General features: G+C 48.8%; 1 protein-coding gene across 2 annotated transcripts in view; it reads right to left on the bottom strand.

The window, feature by feature from the left end:
• The window catches only part of LOC139263090 (ran-binding protein 17-like), a 918,854-nt gene that overhangs the window by 625,283 nt on the left and 273,015 nt on the right, over positions 1–20,556 (bottom strand). For both annotated transcript variants that reach the window (XM_070878629.1, XM_070878630.1), the window contains one exon: positions 4,655–4,790. In XM_070878629.1, the coding sequence (XP_070734730.1) occupies positions 4,655–4,790 (136 nt within the window). The remainder of the gene's footprint in view (positions 1–4,654; positions 4,791–20,556) is intronic.

Genomic DNA, 20,556 nt, shown 5'->3' with positions numbered 1-20,556 from the left:
GAATTGCTCTTGCCTTACCATTGCCAGTGACAAACCTGTAGTCAGCTACTGAAATCGTTTAACTCTACAACAGAAGTGTAGTTGAAAAAAGTCAATAAAAAACAGTTTTGGATCTAGCTCCAGTGCAGTCCTAGAAACTGTTGTTGTATTTCAATCATAAACCATTGTTTTCATCAGTGCTGCACATTTTTAAACAAAAAAAGTTTCTAACCTGTAATTCAGTTCTGCACTGTTCCAATGGACCAGTGACAAGGAACCATATAGATTGGGAGATCGCATGTTGTTTTCCTGGTATGCGATGGGTCGAGAGTGCGGGGAGGGGCTACAATTGACCTCAGTATCACTGAGCTAGGAAAGAAGTGGTTAAAAATGGAAAAACAAGTAGCCAGAGGTATCACACTTCATTATCATCCAGTGAAGCATGTGTATGGTCTTTGGCCGAGGGCGGGATCGGGTGTGGCTGTGATCCTCTCCTGTGATTTAACAGCCTGCTCACATCCCTGTCCTTATGACTTTTTTCAGATAAAACATACCTTGGCAATCTTCCACATTGTTGTACAGCTATACTGGCAGAGCTTGGATAGGGAGCAGCTAACTCCAGTACGCAAGCCTTCCGCTACAGCTAGGCCTGATATTCTGCATTTCAGATAGTTGGGAATCAACTTGAATTGTCACTCACTTTTTATTTCTCATTATAAGTATATACAGCAAATTGAGCCTTAGCTTTTAGACACCAACAGCCACTCTGTGCCTCATGTGGAACAATTATTACAGCAATCGAGATTTCCCTGAGCTTTTGTGAATTATGTATAGGAATATTTTTAAACTGCATCCTAGCAAATTCTAGTTAAAAATAGTCCCAGTAAATATTGTAATTGAAAAAGTTTGCCGTACTATAGTAAATTTTTGTATGAAAATTAAAAGAAAGTAACTTTATACATTTATTTACTGCCTTATCAGACAGTTTCACTGTCACTTTGTAGCTAGAAAAAGCCTGTTTCTGAACTTTACTGCTATTGACAATAGAAATGCTATAGATCATCATCATAGGTAGTCCCTCGAAATCGAGGAAGACGTGCTTCCATTTTAAAAGTGAGCTCTCAGGTGACTGTACAGTCCAATACGGGAATTATAGTCTCTGTCGCAGGTCGGACAGACAGTCGTTGAAAGTAAGGGAGGGCGGGACTGGTTTGCCGCACGCTCCTTCCGTTGCCTGCGCTTGATTTCTGCATGCTCTCAGCGATGAGACTCAAGATGCTCAGTGCCCTCCCGGATGCTCTTCCTCCACTTAGGGCGGTCTTTGGCCAGGGACTCCCAGGTGCCGGTGGGTATCATAGAATAGTAGAGAAGGAGGTCATTCGGCCCATCCTGCCTGCACTGGCTCTTCGAAAGACCTATTAAATTAGTCCACTCCCCTGCTCTTTTGTCATAGCCCTGCAAATGTTTCCATTTCAAGTATATAGCAAATTCCCTTTTATGTTACTATTGAATCTGCTTCCACCACCCTTTTGGCAGTGCATTCCAGATCATAGAAACTTATTGTGTAAAAAGATCTTTCATTTGTACTCTGCTTCTTTTGCCAATTATCGTAAATCTGTGTCCTCTGGTTATCGACATAGTAAACGTTAGTGAAGTGGTCAAGCTCTCTCTCGAGTAGTGAGTTGGTGGTTTATTTTACATACATGGGTTGAGTGAAACACAGTGACCTGAGCAGAGTTATGGTACAATCACATGGTGATGTGGCACTGCTCTCGACGGCTGACTTCCATTACCCAGCTTAGCTCACACTGGCATCTGCCTGCAAACCAAGCCAAATTCACCGAGTAATGCCAGAGAACAGCACTAGAAAATGATAGGGAAGGAATTCCTTCCTATCTCCTTCAAACATGAATGCAGGGGAGAAAATAATAATTGCTCACACGCTATTATTTATTATTAAAGCCCATAAAATATCTCAAGGGGATAAACAACAGGTAATTCCCCCATAAATATCTCAAGAGTTAGACTTTGTGCCTAATCATTATTAGTTTTCACAGTTTTTTATAGGATAAAAGAGGTGAGGAGGGAGTGTACGATGTCACTGTTTAACTCTGGATGTTACTGTGATGACTTCTATTAGAGGTAAGACAGTGTGAATCTTGCCTGTCTAAAGCATTGAAGTTGTGTTGGAAATCTGCTGTTGAAATGCTAAAAACCACCAGAGACACACGTCACACGAAAGCATCACACTCACTTCTCTGGTAACACCCTGTGACATCACCAAAATAAACAGCAGCACCAAAACTCAGTCCAGATTTCTAAGGATGTTAATTGTTATTGAAGACACTGTCCAGGACTAATAAGGGGAGCATATGAGGAAAGTGCTCATTTGCAACACCTTCCTTCCCCCTTTTTAAAAACACATGAACTGAAAACAACTTAAATATTATGCATAAGGATAACAAAATTGGATTGCCAAGTTGGTAGTTCTCAGTCGAGGTGTATGCTAGATGTTATCCTCCACACCCAGAATTGACATGGTCATGTGTGAGACTAGATCAGAGTGTGAACCCTTCGGAAGATGCCTGAAGCCGATATGCTTATGGGGTTTGAAGTGACAGAGTCAGCAGTACTGACTTACAGGCCACATCCATATCAGTCCATGGGCAGGAATAGTGGAGTGCTATTAGAAACTTAGAAACATAGAAAATAGGTGCAGGAGCAGGCCATTCGGCCCTTCGAGCCTGCACCACCATTCAATATGATCATGGCTGATCATTCAACCTCAGGACCCCACCCTAGCCTTCTTTCCATACCTCCTGATCCCTTTAGCCGTAAGGGCCACATCTAACTCCCTTTTGAATATGTCCAACAAACTGGACTCAACAACTTTCTGTGGTAGAGAATTCCACAGGTTCACAACTCACTGGGTGAAAAAGTTTCTCCTCATCTTGGTCCTCGATGGCTTATCCCTTATCCTTCGACTGTCCTCCCTGGTTCTGGACTTCCCCAACATCGGGAACATTCTTCCTGCATCTAACCTGTCCAGTTCTGTCAGAATTTTATACGTTTCTATGAGATCCCCTCTCATCCTTCTAAATTTCAATGAGTATAAGCCTAGCCGATCCAATCTTTCTTCATATGTCAGTCCTGCCATCCCGGGAATCAGTCTGGTGAACCTTCGCTGCACTCCCTCAATAGCAAGAATGTCCTTCCTCAGATTAGGAGATCAAAACTGCACACAATACTCAAGTGTGGTCTCACCAAGGCCCTGTACAACTGCAGCAAGACCTCCCTCCTCCGAAACTCAAATCCCCTCGCTATGGAGGCCAACATGCCATTTGCTTTCTTCATCGCCTGCTGTACCTGCATGCCTACCTTCAATGACTGATGTACCATGACACCTAGGTCTCTTTGCACCTCCCCTTTTACTAATCTGTCACCATTCAGATAATAATCTGCCTTCCTGTTTTTGCCACCAAAGTGGATAACCTCACATTTATCCACATTATACTTCATCTGCCATGCATTTGCCCATTCACCTAACCTGTCCCAAGTCCCCCTGCAGCCTCTTAGCATCCTCCTCACAGCTCGCACTGCCATCCAGCTTAGTGTCATCTGCAAACTTGGAGATATTACACTCAAGTATGGAAGGACTCCACAAGACTGAGTACTGTGAACTAAAACTGATGTGACCTTAGTCTCTTTAATACAACTCCTGAGTGCCTAAGCAGCATGGCAGACAACCTTTTATACTCCCTTGCACGAGGTCCTCCAACAGTTGCGCCCTCTAGTGGTAAGTCTTCCACAGTTACAATGTTTACATACATAACACTATCCATGCCTGCAAGCATTCTCAATGAACTCCATACCTAGTGGAGAAATCAACAGGATAGGTGGGTCTTCGCAATTTAAAAAAGTTTAAAGATAGCTCTCCCAATTATATCCAGTGAGTAGCTGAGCCATACGGACCATCAGAATCCCAGGATCAATCCTCGGTTTGTACCAAGTTAAGTGAGCAGTAGAGGTGTTACTGTGGCTCTGGGCGAGAGCGGAAGGAGAGTGGGGAGGGAGGGCAAGAAATAAAACACAGCCAAGGCACTTGCTCCTGGCCCGACCAAGCAGATCCTGCTGGAAGTCGGTCACGTGGATGTTGAGTGAGGACAGAATGCTCCCATGAAAGAACAGCCCGCCAAGGCTTTCTGTCTGGGCCCATATGTTAATAATGGTCACATGTGGGAGGGATCAGATGACCAACAGCATCTGTTGAACCATTTCCAGAAAAAATTCAATACCATCGGGGGGAGAGAAGAGGGGAGTCAAGTTCAGGGAGAAAATTGGCAGGATAAAAGAATTTACCCACAGAAACAGGCCATTCAGCCAACAGGTCTATGCTGGTGTTTATGCTCCTCATAAGCCACCTCCCACCTCACTCCATTTCATCCTATCAACATATCCTTCTATTCCTTTCTCCCCCACGAACTTATCAAGCTTCCCCATTGCAAAGTTGAAGTGATGCAACACACAGTTGGAGCCATTGCCAGATCTCGAAAACAGCAACATCATTCCTGAATCATGTGGGGGTCGAAGTGATTTCTTACATTCCATGCTGAGCATTTCAGCCTCTCTGCGTTCTGTAAAGCATTCCTACTGCAACCAGAAGCCACTGACCTACCTTTGAGGATCTGTGAAGCTGGTCACCGATGTAAGTTTTACGAAACTGGTCAAAGAAGCTGAGCATAGCAAGCTCGATTTTTTCATTTCCTGACTGGGGCAGCCTGGAGTCTATCAGATTCACCAGCTGAAACACACTATTAAAAAGAAAAGAGGTTAAAACCCCAATACCAATTAGTCAGTTGTTGCTCAGTGGGTAGCACTCGCGCCACTGAATCAGAAGGTCGTGGGTTCAAGTCCCACTCTCGAGACTTGAGCAGGAAAACCAGGTTGACACTTCAGTGCAGTACTGAGAGGGTGCTGCGTTGTCGGAGGTGCCATCTTTCAGATGAGATGTTGAACTGAGGATCCGTCTGCTCTCAGGTGGATATAAAAGATCCCAAGGCACTATTTGAAGAGCAGGGGAGTTCTCCCCAGTGTATTGGCCTCAACCAAAATCAAAAACAGAGGGGAGCGATGGGTGGGGGAGAGCGAGGGGGAACGATGGCAATGGGGAGGGCGAGGGGGGAGTGATGGCGATGGGGAGGGGGAGGGGGGGTGATGGGGAGGTGGAGGGGGGGTGATGGGGAGGGGGAGGGGGGAGCGATGGGGAGGGGGAGGGGGAGGGGGGAATGATGGGGAGGGGGAGGGGGGAGCGATGGGGAGGGGGGAACGAGGGGGGAGCGATGGGGAGGGGGGAACGAGGGGGGGATGGAGGGGGGAACGAGGGGGGGATGGAGGGGGGAACGATGGGGAGGGGGAGGGAGGAGCGAGGGGGAGGGGGAGCGATGGGGTAGGGGAGGGGGGAGCGATGGGGAGGGGGAGGGGGGGGAACGATGGGGAGGGGGAGGAGGGGGAGCGATGAGGAGGGGGAGCGATGAGGAGGGGGAGGGGGAGAAGGAGGAGGGGGAGAGGGAGGAGGGGGAGAGGGAGGAGGGGGAGCGATGGGGAGGGGGAGAGTGAGGAGGGGGAGAGAGGGGGAGAGCGAGGAGGGGGAGGGAGGGGGAGAGCGAGGAGGGGGAGCGATGGGGAGGGGGAGAGCGAGGAGGGGGAGCGATGGCGATTGGGAGGGGGAGGGGGGGCGATGGCGATGGCGATGGGGAGGGGGGGAGCGATGGGGAGGAGGAGGGGGAGGGGGGAGCGATGGCGATGGGGAGGGGGAGGAGGAGGGGGGAGCGATGGCGATGGGGAGGGGTGAGCGATGGCGATGGGGAGGGGTGAGCGATGGCAATGGGGAGGGGGAGGGGGGTGAGCGATGGCAATGGGGAGGGGGAGGGAGGAGCGATGGGGAGGGGGAGGGGGGAGGGGGGAGGGGGGAGCGATGGCGATGGGGAGGGGGAGGGGGGAGCGATGGCGATGGGGAGGGGTGAGCGATGGCGATGGGGAGAGGGGGGAGCGATGGCGATGGGGAGGGGGAGGGGGGTGAGCGATGGCAATGGGGAGGGGGAGGGAGGAGCGATGGGGAGGGGGAGGGGGGAGGGGGGAGCGATGGCGATGAGGAGGGGGAGGGGGGAGCGATGGCGATGGGGAGGGGGAGGGGGGAGCGATGGCGATGGGGAGGGGGAGGGGGGAGCGATGGCGATGGGGAGGGGGAGGGGGAGCGATGGCGATGGGGAGGGGGAGGGGGGAGCGATGCGGAGGGGATGGGGAGGGGGGAGCGATGGGGAGGGGGGAGCGATGGCGACAGGGAGGGGGAGGGGGGAGCGATGGGGAGAGGGGGGAGCGATGGCGATGGGGAGGGGGAGGGGGGTGAGCGATGGCAATGGGGAGGGGGAGGGAGGAGCGATGGGGAGGGGGAGGGGGGAGGGGGGAGGGGGGAGCGATGGCGATGAGGAGGGGGAGGGGGGAGCGATGGCGATGGGGAGTGGGAGGGGGGAGCGATGGCGATGGGGAGGGGGAGGGGGGAGCAATGGCGATAGGGAGGGGGAGGGGGGAGCGATGGGGAGGGGAGGGGGAGGAGGGGGAGCGATGCGGAGGGGATGGGGAGGGGGGAGCGATGGGGAGGGGGGAGCGATGGCGATAGGGAGGGGGAGGGGGGAGCGATGGGGAGAGGGGGGAGCGATGGCGATGGGGAGGGGGGAGCGATGGCGATGGGGAGGGGGAGGGTGGGAGCGATTGCAATGGGGAGGGAGAGGGGGGAGTGATGCCGATGGGGAGGGGGAGGAGCGGGGGCGATGGGAGGGGGAGGAGCGGGGGCGATGGGAGGGGGAGGAGCTGGGGCGATGGGAGGGGGAGGAGCTGGGGCGATGGGAGGGGGAGGAGCGGGGGCGATGGGAGGGGGAGGAGCGAGGGCGATGGGGAGGGGAGGAGTGGAGGCGATGGGAGGGGGAGGAGCGATGGCGATGGGGAGGGGGAGGGTGGGAGCGATTGCAATGGGGAGGGAGAGGGGGGAGTGATGCCGATGGGGAGGGGGAGGAGCGGGGGCGATGGGAGGGGGAGGAGCGGGGGCGATGGGAGGGGGAGGAGCTGGGGCGATGGGAGGGGGAGGAGCGGGGGCGATGGGAGGGGGAGGAGCGAGGGCGATGGGGAGGGGGAGGAGTGGAGGCGATGGGGAGGGGGAGGAGCGGGGGCGATGGGGAGGGGGACGGTGGCGATGGGGAGGGGGGCGGTGGCGATGGGGAGGTGGAGGAGCGGGGCGATGGGGAGGGGGAGGAGCGGTGGCGATGAGGAGGGGGAGGAGCGGGGGCGATGGGGAGAGGGAGCGTCGGGGGCGATGGGGAGGGGGGGCGTCGGGGGCGATGGGGAGGGGGAGGAGCGGGGGCGATGGGGAGGGGGAGGAGCGGGGGCGATGGGGAGGGGGAGGAGCGGGGGCGATGGGGAGGGGGAGGAGCGGGGGCGATGGGGATGGGGAGGGGGAGGAGCGGGGGCGAGGGGGAGGGGGAGGAGCGGGGGCGATGGGGAGGGGGAGGGGGAGGAGCGGGGGCGATGGGGAGGGGGAGGGGGAGGAGCGGGGGCGATGGGGAAGGGGAGGGGGAGGAGCGGAGGCGATGGGGAGGGGGAGGGGGAGGAGCGGGGGCGATGGGGAGGGGTAGGGGGAGGAGCGGGGGCGATGGGGAGGGGTGGAGGGGGGGGTCGGGGGCGATGGGGAGGGGGGTTCGGTGGCGATGGCGGGGCGGTGGCGATGGGGAGGGGGAGGAGCGGGGGCGATGGGAGGGGGAGAAGCGGGTCGATGGGAGGGGGAGAAGCGGGTCGATGGGAGGGGGAGGGGGAGGAGCGGGTCGATGGGAGAGGGAGGAGGAGGGTCGGTGATGATGGGACGGATGTGGTGCTGGGGGGTCGTGAGCGACGGCCTTCGTAAGACGTGTAGTGATTGAGAAACTGGCGCTCGCTGGCTCAATATCTAGGATAATATTTGGTGATTATCACATCGCTGTTTGTGGGACCTTGCTGTGCACAACTTGGCTGCCACGTTTCCAACATTACAACAATGACTGCACTGAAAAAGCACTTCATTGTTCGTAAAGCACTTTGGGACGGCCTGAAGTTGTGAATGGCTAAATAGAAATGCAAGTCTTTCTTTCTTCATTAATCTTTATGAGATCACCTCTCAAGCTAAAAAGCCCAAGTTTCTCCTGTCGTTCATCATAACTTTAATACAAGAGATCAGAGCTTTGGGATGTCCTGTGGTTGTGAAATGCAAGGGGGCTAAATTCCATAGCGCATGAAATGAAAGCGGGTGCGGAGATGGTGGGACATGATTAACCCATGCCCGTTCATTGCGATGCAGGCATTACGTTAAATTCGTGCTACCTGTTGATTGTAATGATTACTGTGTGCAGCCGGTGCTACCCGCGCTGCTCATTGGTTGCACGCATCAGGAGGGTCAGCATGATTTAAACACGCTCGCACCTTTTAAATTGGAGGTGGATTGTGGCTGCAAGTTGATCTGAAGCCAGGAATCTGTTCATATATAAGAGAAGAATGAAAGAAGGTGGCAGGCAGTGGGCACCAAGATTCTGTGATGCTGCACTGGAGGCCTTGGTGCAGGTAATGAACAAGAGAAGGGACATTCTCTATCCCCAGGGGGCTAGAGGAGGAGCGGTATCCCCCATCCCCGGGTGGGGTGGAGGGGGGGAGGTGGAGTGAGAAGGGGACATCCTCTATCCCCAGTGGCGGGGAGCCTACACACCACAGGATGAGGAGGCCGTAGGAGTAGATCATGGCTTCTTGTGCTCGGATGCAGTATCAAACAAAGTTCAATGATATGACAAGAGTTCTCAAGGTAAGATCAATCTTCAAATGGCTTTTCATAACAGCTGCACCACTAACTTCATCAACTGCTGAATTCACACCACTCCCATTCCCCACCTGCCTATAAATGTATCAATGACTACTCAACACTTCAATTAATATGCTTATCCTCACCTTCACACACTAAGAACTATAGAAAACTTCACATCCACATCTCACACACACTATCAAACTATTCAAGTAATGACAGCCATATCACTCAGCTATATCGCAGGACACTCACTAAGACACCTCTCTTTTATTTATAGGAGAAGGTGGCGCATAACAGGAGGCAGCAGACTGCAATTGTCAGAGGAGCAGCGCGGATTCATATAGCCACTCCGCTGGAGGAAGCTGTCCTGTCAATCATGGGAAGAAACATCGCAGAGGCCGTCAGAACAGGCAGTGCGCTGAAGGGGGCAGGGGGAATGGACACCCCCAGATGCTGGGTCACAGGAGGGTGAGGTCGCATATCAATTCTGCTGCAGAGGACTCAAATGATGACTTCGATGGGTCAGGCTACAGAGGAAGGCTAATGGGCATTCACCAAGAAGTGCTGGTTGCACTGGGAAACCAGCCGGTTAGATTGTGCGCAATGTCAAGGAGCATGCAGGAATTCATCTCCAACTTAGCACAGAGCTTGGAGCCCATCCATTTCACCGTGGGACGGGTGGTCACCTCCATCAGCATACTTGCGGAACCCATCATGATGCAGCTCTGATAACCAATCTGACAGCTTCGATCACAACACAAACTCCTGCCATGGAAGCTCAGACAGGTGCCGTCTTGGCTTTGGGAATCACTATTGAGTAGGCCTTCCAGGGTGTCACGGCAGTCCAGCAATCTATTTTCCAACAGAGCCCTGGGATTGCTGAGACACCGCCCCGGTGATTGGCTATGGCTCCATGGGATAGGCAGCCACTGTCCTCTCGGGATGACAGCATTTCTGCTTCCATCCCTGCTCTCCTGCCAGGCCGAGATAATGCAGTCTGCAGCCGGGCCCTATAGGCCCAGAGCTGCTCGAGGTTGTCCGCCAAGATCATCTGCAGTTTCCTCAATGGAAGCTCAGCAACCTTCACCTCCTAAACTCCAGCCACTGGAGTAGCACCTCATAGGTGCACCAGGAGAAGGAAAGGTACACGAAAGACAGGTGCTAAGGGAACGCATTAGGGTGATTACTTTCATTTTGTGCGTAGAATACAATGATTACTTTGTTGAAATTTGCTTTGAATTTGGTGTTATTTATTTACTTCTGTAGTGAGGGAGGTACCAAGAAGTGGTGACAGAAAGAGGACAATGTGATGGTTATTGAAAGAAGAAAGGTAAGTGTTAAGTCTTGAATAAAGAATCTGACCAGATACTGTAAGCTCAAAGTAAGGTGTGACCGTAGTCCTTTATTATAGGTCTTCAGAGTGCCTCTCCAGCCTTTGAGGCCTACTTATGTACAGGTGCTCCCAAGGGATTGTGGGATCCCTTGGAACTCCAGGGGATGAGCCCTCTGGTCGTCAAACAAGGTATTTACAGGTTTACATATATAACTTTAAGGATTGTGGGGCAGCTGGTAAATGTGGAGGTGCAGTTGAGGTTAGTAGAACTGCTCCTCACTGAGTTGCTCTTGTGGAGCCCTGGCAGAAGGGGTCTATGTAGGTTGCTGCCTCTCTTCCTCCTCCTCAGTTTGTCAGCTAGCAAGGTGGCGAGGTTGTGTAGCATGCAGCAGATGACCACAAATCTGATACCCGCTCAGTGGTGTACTGCAGAGCTCCTCCTGAATGATCCAGGTAGCGGAAGCAATATTTGAGGACTGTTCGATGATTTTCCTTGTGGCAGCATGGTTCTCATTGAGCTCTAGCTGTGCAGGTGTGTGTAGCATCCTAATCGAAGTCATGAGCCATGTCAGGAGGGTATAACCCTTGTCACCCAATAGTCAGCATTTTAATTTGGGAGAGCTGGTTGGAATATAGGGAGCAGAGGGCTGCCGCAGAATGAAGGTGTTCTGACCGCTGTCAGGATAGCAGGCACAGACCTGCTTGATGTACTGCCTGTGGTCGCAAGGCAGCTGCATGTTGCGGCTTCGAATCCCTTTCTATTGCAGAGTTCTCATGGGGAGCACGCAAGGAAAGGTGTGCGCAATCAATGGAATCTTGCACGATGAGGAAGCCTGCCATGCTGGTGAAACCTCGTGCTCTCTCCTCCTGCTTCTCTTTGGCAATATTGAAGGAGATGCAAGTTTTCGCTTGGTGTAGAGCCTCGGTCACATCTCTAATACCGAGAACTGCGATGTCTTGCTTATGTCACCTGATGCAGCCTGAAAGGAGCCCATTGCATAGCAGTTCAGAGTAACAAGTGACCTTGACAGCCACGGGCAGTGCAGTCCATGTCCTACTTTGTGGCTGCAGCAGCTGACATATCTCATTTACCATCTCCTTCATGGAACAAAGGCGCTTCATACACTGTTCCTCATTGAAGCTAATGTAGGAGAAATGCTCCCTGAAGACCCTCATTGGATATAGCCTCCTGCTGAGTTCTCTCCTCCACCTTCTGGAAGCTTGTCCTGCTCTGCCGTGTCTTCCTTCATACTCCCAGCCATGTTCTATTCCCAGAGGCAGCCCGACCAGGTCACCCACGGCTGCAGCAAAATAGTATTTTGAGTAATGTGGTTGACCCTTAACTGCCCTCTGAAGTGGCGTAGCAAGCCACTCAGCTGTAATAAACCGTTACGAAAAAAAATATTAAGAATAATACCACCCAGCATCAATCTCGGCACCGGTTTCGGACACGGCAAAGGCACACCCAGCCCAGTCCACCCTGTAAAGTCCTCCACACTAACACCTGGAGACTTGTGCCAAAATTGGGAGAGCTGTCCCACAGACTCGTCAAGCAACAGCCTGACATAGTCGCACTCACAGAATCATACCTTTCAGCCAAGGTCCCAGACACCTCCATCATGGTACCATCCCTGAGTATGTCCTTTAAGAGAAGGGAGAACCATCTCTGGCAAACTAAGGAAGTAAAGGATGGTATCAAATTGAAAACAATGGCATACAATGTTGCCAAGGTTAGTGGGAGGCCAGACGCTTGGGACATTTTTAAAAACCAGCAAAGGATGACTAAAAAAATAATAGCGAGAGAGAAGATGGTTTACGAGAGTAAACTAGTAAGAAATATAAAAACAGATGGTAAGAGCTTCTACACGTATATAAAGAAGAAGAGAGTAGCTAAAGTAAACGTTGGTCCCTTGGAGGATGAGACTGGGGAGTTCATAATGGGGAACAGGGAAACGGCAGAGACTTTGAACGAATATTCTCTATCGGTCTTCACTGTAGAAGACACTAAAAAATCCGCCAGATAGATCATCAAGGGGCCATAGGGAGGCGGGTACTTAAAACAATCACTATCACTAAAGAAAAAGTACATAAGAACATAAGAATTAGGAGCAGGAGTAGGCCATCTAGCCCCTCGAGCCTGCTCCGCCATTCAACAAGATCATGGCTGATCTGGCCGTGGACTCAGCTCCACTTACCTGCCCGCTCCCCGTAACCCTTAATTCCCTTATTGGTTAAAAATCTATCTATCTGTGATTTGAATACATTCAATGAGCTAGCCTCAACTACTTCCTTGGGCAGAGAATTCCACAGATTCACAACCCTCTGGGAGAAGAAATTCCTTCTCAACTCGGTTTTAAATTGGCTCCCCCGTATTTTGAGGCTGTGCCCCCTAGTTCTAGTCTCCCCAACCAATGGAAACAACCTCTCTGCCTCTATCTTGTCTATCCCTTTCACTATTTTAAATGTTTCTATAAGATCACCCCTCATCCTTCTGAACTCCTACGAGTAAAGACCCAGTCTACTCAATTTATCATCATACGGTAACCCCCTCATTTCTCGAATCAGCCGAGTGAATTGTCTCTGTACCCCTTCCAAAGCTAGTATATCCTTCCTTAAGTAAGGTGACCAAAACTGCACGCAGTACTCCAGGTGCGGCCTCACCAATACCCTGTAAAGTTGCAGCAGGACCTCCCTGCTTTTGTACTCCATCCCTCTCGCAATGAAGGCCAACATTCCATTCGCCTTCCTGATTACCTGCTGCACCTGCAAACTAACTTTTTGGGATTCATGCACAAGGACCCCCAGGTCCCTCTGCACCGCAGCATGTTGTAATTTCTCCCCATTCAAATAATATTCCCTTTTACTGTTTTTTTTTCCAAGGTGGATGACCTCACACAAGTACTGAGTAAAATAATGGGACTAAAGGCAGACAAGTCCCCTGGACCTGATGGCTTGCATCCTAGAGTCTTAAAAGAAGTGGCTGCAGAGATAGTGGATGCATTGGTTGTAATCTAGCAAAATTCTCTGGATTCTGGGGCAGTCCCAGCGGATTGGAAAACCACAAATGTAACGCCCTTATTTAAAAAAGGAGAGAAACAGAAAGCAGGAACCTATAGACCAGTTAGCCTAACATCTATGGTTGGGAAAATGCTGGAGTCCATTATTAAGGAAGCATGATTCAATCAAGCAAAGTCAGCATGGTTTTATGAAAGGGAAATCATGTTTGACAAATTTGCCGGGATTCTTTGAGGATGTAACAAGCAGGGTGGATAAGGGGGAGCCAGTAGATGTGGTGTATCTGGATTTCCAGAAGGCATTCAATAAGGTGCCACATAAAAGGTTACAGCACAAGATAAGAGCTCACAGGGTTGGGGTAATATATTATAGCATGGATAGAGGATTGGCTAACGAACGGAAAACAGAATCTGGATAAATTGGTCATTTTCCAATTGGGAAACAGTAACCAGTGGGGTGCCACAGGGATCGGTGCTGGGGCCTCAACTATTTACAATCCATATTAATGACTTAGATGAAGGGACAGAGTGTAATGTAGCTAAGTTTGCTGATGATACAAAAATGGGTGGGAAAGCAAGTTGTGAGGAGGTCACAGAGAATCTGCAAAGGGATATAGGCAGGCCAAGTGAGTGGGCAAACATTTGGCAGATGGAGTATAATGTGGGAAAGTGTGAGGTTATCCACTTTGGCAGGAAAAATAAAAAAGCAAAATATTATTTAAATGGTGAGATTACAAAGTGCTGCAGTACAAAGGGACCTGGGGTTCCTTGAGCATTGAACACAAAGTGAGTATGCAAGTACAACAAGTGATCAGGAAGGCAAATGGAATGTTGACCTTTATTGCAAGGGAGATGGCGTATAAAAGCAGGGAAGTCTTGCTACAACTGTACAGGGTACTGGTGAGGCCATTCCTAGAGTACTGCATATAGTTTTTGTCTCCTTAATTAAGGAAGGATATACTTGCATTGGAGGTTGTTCAGAGAAGGTTCATTAGGTTGATTCCGTCGATGAAGGGGTTGTCTTATGAAGAAAGGTTGAGCAGTTTGGGCCTATACTCATTGGAGATTAGAAGAATGACAGGTGATCTTATTGAAACATATAAGATACTGAGGGAACTCGACAAGGTAGATGCAGAGAGGATGCTTCTATTTGTGGGGGAATCTAGAACTACGGAGCATAGTTTAAGAATAAGGAGTCGCCCATTTAGAACTGAGATGAGGAGGAATTTCTTCTCTCAAAGGATCGTAAATCTGTGGAATTCTCTGCCCCAGGGAGCTGTGGAGGCTGGGTCATTGAATATATTTTAAGGTGGAGATAGACAGATTTTTGAACAATAAGGGAGCAAAGGGTTATGGGGAGCGGCAGGGAAATGCAGCTGAGCCCAAGATCAGATCAGCCATGATCTTATTGAATGGCAGAGCAGGCTTGAGGGGCCAAATGGCCTACTCCTGCTCCTATTTCTTATGTTCTTATATTCTTATGTACTGTCCCACCAGCAGGACAGGCCCATCTGAGGTGGTGGCACAGTGGTATACAGTCGGGAGGGAGTGGTCCTGGGAATCCTCAACATTGCCTCGGGACTCCATAAAGTCTCATGGCATCAGGTGAAGCATGGGCAAGGAAACCTCCTGCTGATTACCACCTACCACCCCCCCTCCCTCCGCTGATCAATCAGTACTCCTCCATGTTGAACACCACTTGGAAGAAGCACCGAGGGTAGCAAGGGTGAGGGACTTCAACATCCATCAAGAGTAGCTCGGTAACACCACTACTGACCAAGCTGGCCGAGTCCTGAAAGACAGAGCTGCCAGAGTGGGCCTGCAGCAGGTGGTTAGGGAACCAACACGACAGGAAAAACCTACTTGACCTCATCCTCACCAATCTATCTGTCGCAGATGCATCTGTCCATGACAGCATTGGTAGCAGTGACCACGACACAGGCCTTGTGGAGATGAATTCTCATCCTCACACTGAGGACACCCTTCATCGTGTTGTGTGGCACTACCACCATGCAAAATGGGATAGATTCAGAACTGGGCAGCCATGAGGCGTTGTGATACAGCAGCAGCAGCAGAATTGTATACCACCACAATCTGTAACCTCATGGCCTGGCATTTCCCTCATTCTACCATGACCATCAAGCCAAGGGAGCAACCCTGATTCAACAAGGAATGCAGAAGAGCATGCCAGGAGCAGCACCAGGCGTACCTAAAAATGAGGTGCCAACTTGGGGAAGCTGCAACACAGGACTACATGGATGCTGAACAGCAGAAGCAGCATGCTATAGACAGGACTAAGTGATCCCACAATCAACGGATCAGATCAAAGCTCTGCAGTCCTGCCACATCCAGTCATGAATGGTGGTGGACAATTAGACAACTAACGGGATGAGGAGGCTCCATGACATTCCTATCCTCAATCATGGCGGAGCCCAGCACCCGAGCTAGCGGCACCTCGAGCCAAGCTGTTCCAGTATAGCTACAACACTGGCATCTATCCGACAATGTGGAAAATAGCCCAGTTATGTCGTGTCTACAAAAAGCAGGACAAATCCAATCCGGCCACTTACCACCCCTTCAGCCTACTCTTAATCATCAGCAAAGTGATGGAAGGTGTTGTTGACAGTGCTATTAAGCGGCACTTAACTCACCAATAACCTGCTCGCTAATGCTTAGTTTGGCTTCCGCCATGACCACTCAGCTCCAGACCTCATTACAGCCTTGGTCCAAACATAGACAAAAGAGCTGAATTCCAGAGGTGGGGTGAGAGTGACTGCCCTTGACATCAAGGCAGCATTAACCGGTGCGGTCCCGGCCTGCAAGACCATCAGCAGACCGGGGCCATTAGGGAGCAGGGAGCAGAAAGCAGCGTGCGGCGACATGTCACTTCAGGGAGCAGCGCGTGCTGCTGCAGGAGGACGAAGGCTGATTGCAGTGCTGGAAGGTACAGCAGGAGTGGCGAGGTCGGGGTGAAGGAGCAGCAAGAGTTCGTAGAGGGATGTGATCGGGATCCGATCGGGATCCAGGAGAGGCGAGAGTTCGGGGCTGAGAAGAGGCGAGGGCCAGGGGCAGCACGGGCCAGCCCACACTGCGATATGTGCGCGCACTAGGTCTGTGCAGCAGAGCTGGTCTCCAGTCGTCTTGGTTAATCCTTGCCACTGGACCAAGACCAAGCTCCGTCAAGCCTGTGTAGTGGCTGAGGTGTAACGGCCATCACACGTTAAAAAAATCCACGCACTGGCATCTTCCACCCTTCAACATGTAGTTTGGGACCTGGAATATTAGGTCCTTCATTGAAACACCTGTGAACGCATCATTTGTCGGCGTGGAAGCAAGTCATCCTCGTTTCGAGGACAGCCTATGGTGATGATGATTTAATCAACTGTGGCATCAAGAAGGACTAGGAAAATTGAAGTCCATGGTAATCAGGGAGAAAACTCTCCATTTGCTGGAGTCATAATAAGCAGAAATGAAGATGGAGGCCAATCATTCAGCCCCTGGAGATCGCTGCAGGAGTTCCTCAGGGCAGTATCCTCAGCCCAACCATCTTCAGCTGCTTCATCAAGGACCTTCTCTCCATCATAAGGTCAGAAGTGAGGATGTTCGCTAATGATTGCTTAGTGTTCAGTTCCATTCGCAACTCCTCAGGTAATGAAGCAAAACCTGCACAACATTTAGGTTTGGGCGGATAAGTGGCAAGTAACATCTGTGCCACACGAGTGGCAGGCAATGACCAAGAGAGTTGAGCCACCTCCCCTTGACATTGAAAGGGATTACCATCGCCGAATCCCCCACCCTCAACATCCCGGGTGTCACCATTGACCAGAAACTTAACTGGACTACCACTTAAATACTGTGGCTATAAGAGCGGGTAAGAGGCTGGGTATTCTGCGGCAAGTGTCTCACCTCCTGACTCCCCAAAGCCTTTCCATCATCTACAAGGCACAAGGCAGGAATGTGATGGAATACCTGCCTGGATGAGTGCAGCTCCAACAACACTCAAGAAGCTCGACACCATCCAGGACAAAGCAGCCCGCTTCATTGGCACCCCATCCACCACCTTAAACATTCACTCCTTCTAATACCGATGCAATGTGGCTGCAGTGTGTACCATTAAGATGCACTGCAGAAACTCGCCAAGACTTCTTCGACAGCACCTCCCAAACCCTCGATCTCTACCGTCTAGAACAGTGGTTCGCAACCGGTGTTCCCTTCACAGGTGTGCCGCCAAATTGTGTAAAAGTATAGTGGACTTTAGCTGATTTCACAATGAAACACAAACCATTTAACTCTGAAACAGAAGGGGAGGGGGAGAAAGAGAGACAGACAGACACATATGTCATCTACCGATATCTATGACGCTACTGCTGTAGTAAACATTGCCAATATTGACAAATAACTATCTATTTATCTCTACTATTATCAAAAAAACTATGTTCTAGAATTGTATAAGTAATAATGACAAGAGACAACACACACAAACAATTTAAATGTCCATACTCAGAACAAAATCCTTTGGCAAAATTTGTTTCCTTTGAGTACTTGACACCCGCCCGCTCCTCTCCCACTCCCTTACTCCTTCCCATTACTGATAGAGAAGTGCGAGTGTCTACCATTGAATGAGACTGTGTGTGTGTGTGTATAAGCGTGTGTATGTATATTTATTTTTGTGTGTGTATGTGCGACTGTACCAAGGGTATAGTCGGGGGGGGGGCACATCGGCCATGGCCACACCCAATCCAAAATTGTAGTATTAAATTGTTCATGTGAAAAGCTTAAAATGTGATTATTAATTTGGATGAAAGGAATGAAAGACGAGTTGAGTCTAACACATATGCAGTAAAAAGTGTTGTTTTTATAATAAAATGTCAAAAACTATTTAATTACATTTAACCACATTCTTATTTGTATTTTGTTATTTTTGTTTATTGATCTGCAGCTTGATGTATGGCCGGGACTGGCAGCATCTTTGACGCCTTGACCTGATATAGCACCAATTAGCGGCTCCTTTGATGTATGTGGCATCCAATTTGACCTGGCCTAGCTGCCTTGTGGTTCCTTTGATTTTTGAGAGTTGGCTTTTAGCATATTTTGACCATAGTCAAAATCAAAACTTCCTGTTCAACTCTAGGTTCGTTTCTGTCTGGAGTTTGGAAATTGGAAGACTCATTCGTGTCTGTCTGGAGTTTGGATCACTCAGACGAATAAAGTTTGTCCCCCCACACCCCCGCCTATGGACAAATGCATCGTAAGAAAACGTAAAAATGAGCAAGGAGATATCAATGACAGTGCCACTACAAGTGGCGCTAGTAGGCCTACAAGCAACGGCAGTACAAGCGGTGCTGAACCAAATCCTAAAAAATCCAAACTTCATTGTCAATATATGGAGGATTATTTGAGGTTCGGTTTATCATGGACAGGAGAAGAAGAATGCCCCATTCCACTGTATGTTGTGTGCGGCGAAAAACTGTCGAACAGTGCAATGGTTCGCAGTAAATTGAAACGTCATTTTACTACGAAACATGCACATCTTGCAACAAAAGATCAGAGTTATTTTAGGAGATTGATGGCAACGCAATCAAAACAAGTGGAATATTTTGAAAAAATTGTTAAGGTGTCAGATAAGGTTCAAATTGCTTCTTATGAAGTTGCTGAATTAATAGTGCAGAAAATGAAGCCTCAGACTATAGCTGAGTCACTTATTTTGCCTGCATGTCGTAAAATTGTCAAAATAATGCTTGGCGATGAAGCGGAACAAGAAATTGCAAAAATTCCACTGTCAATACAATTCGGAGAAGGATAAATTATTCATTGAAGAAAATGTAGCTGAGAAACTTACAAACTCGAATTTTGCTTTGCAAATCGACGAGGCCACCGACATTAGCGATAAAGCTCAATTATTAGCATTTGTTCGCTTCATTCATGAAAACGAGATATTGAACCAATTTCTGTGCTGTAGAGAACTTCCAGAAAATAATAGAGGTCAAGACATATTTGATTCTGTGAAATCATATTTAGAAGACTTGAAAATTTCATGGGACTCATGTTGAAATCTGCACGGACGGTGCTCCATCTATGGTGGGATGTGTCAAAGGATTCATTACGCTCGCAAAAAAACATAATCCAAATATATTATTCACACATTGCTTTTTGCATAGACAAGCTCTTGTTGCAAAGACATTACCACTAGAATTAAAATCTGTGTTAGATCAAGTTGTTAATATTGTAAATTATATAAAATCAAGACCTTTAAAAACTCGCTTGTTTAAACAGCTCTGCAAAGCCATGGATGCACAGCACGAATGTTAACTTTTGCATACAGAGGTAAGACAGCTTTCAAGGGGAAAAGTCTTATGTCGTGTATTTGAACTTAAAGAAGAATTGTCAGTATTTTTTGAAAGAGAAGGAAACAATACCTTTTGCAAATACCTTAAGAGTAAAATGTGGTGTGCTAAGTTAGTATATTTGGCAGGTATATTTAATTGTCTTAACAGCGTTAATACCAGTATGCAAGGGCGAAATGAAAACATTCTCACCTCTACAGACAAGCTATTAGCTTTTCAGAAAAAAAATTCTATCTGGAAAAAGAGAGCACCAGAAAAAAATCTTGAAATGTTCCCTTTGATACCAAATCACAGTATTAAAAAGATTGCTCCTATCGTGATAGAGCATTTGGCATCACTGGAAGACAATATCAAAAAATATTTTTCATCTTTGGATGTAAAGAAGTATGATTGGTAAGAAATCTATTTTCTCCAATTAGTATGTCAGATTTTGATTTTACATTGCAAGCAGAAGAAGAATTGACTTCTATTTCTATTGACTTAAAATGAAACATCAGATATGTCTCTTGATGCGTTCTGGATTTCTATTAAAGAATAATATCCTGCAATATCAAAAAAAGCCTTGATAATTCTGATGCAGTTTTCAACATCATATCTCTGCGAATTAGGATTCTCAACTCTTACGAACATCAAATGCAAAAAGTGGGAAAAACTTAGCGAACTTGAACACGAAATGAGAGTTGCCTTATCGGTTATACGCCCTGATATTAGTGACATAACTAAAAAATGTCAGGCTCAAGTATCACATTAAAATACTAATTAATCTATAATTAATGTGAGGAATTATTAGTTTATTATTTTGTTACTTTCAGAATAAAAAATAACATACATGTGTACAATGTTGTATATCTTCATATACTGTGATTAATAAAATGTTTTTAAAATTTTCTGAAACTTGCTTTTTTTTAAATCTGTGTTCACCTTTTAATCTCTACAAGTGTGCTGCCAAAAATTCTAGTATTCAAAAGTATGCCGCGAACACAAAATGGTTGAGAACCACTGGTCTAGAAG

The sequence above is a fragment of the Pristiophorus japonicus genome, chromosome 4 (assembly GCF_044704955.1).
Source record: "Pristiophorus japonicus isolate sPriJap1 chromosome 4, sPriJap1.hap1, whole genome shotgun sequence".
In the NCBI taxonomy this organism is placed as follows: Eukaryota; Metazoa; Chordata; class Chondrichthyes; family Pristiophoridae; genus Pristiophorus; species Pristiophorus japonicus.
Note: the sequence above shows the minus strand (reverse complement) of the source record. Positions and strands in the feature narration are given on the sequence as shown.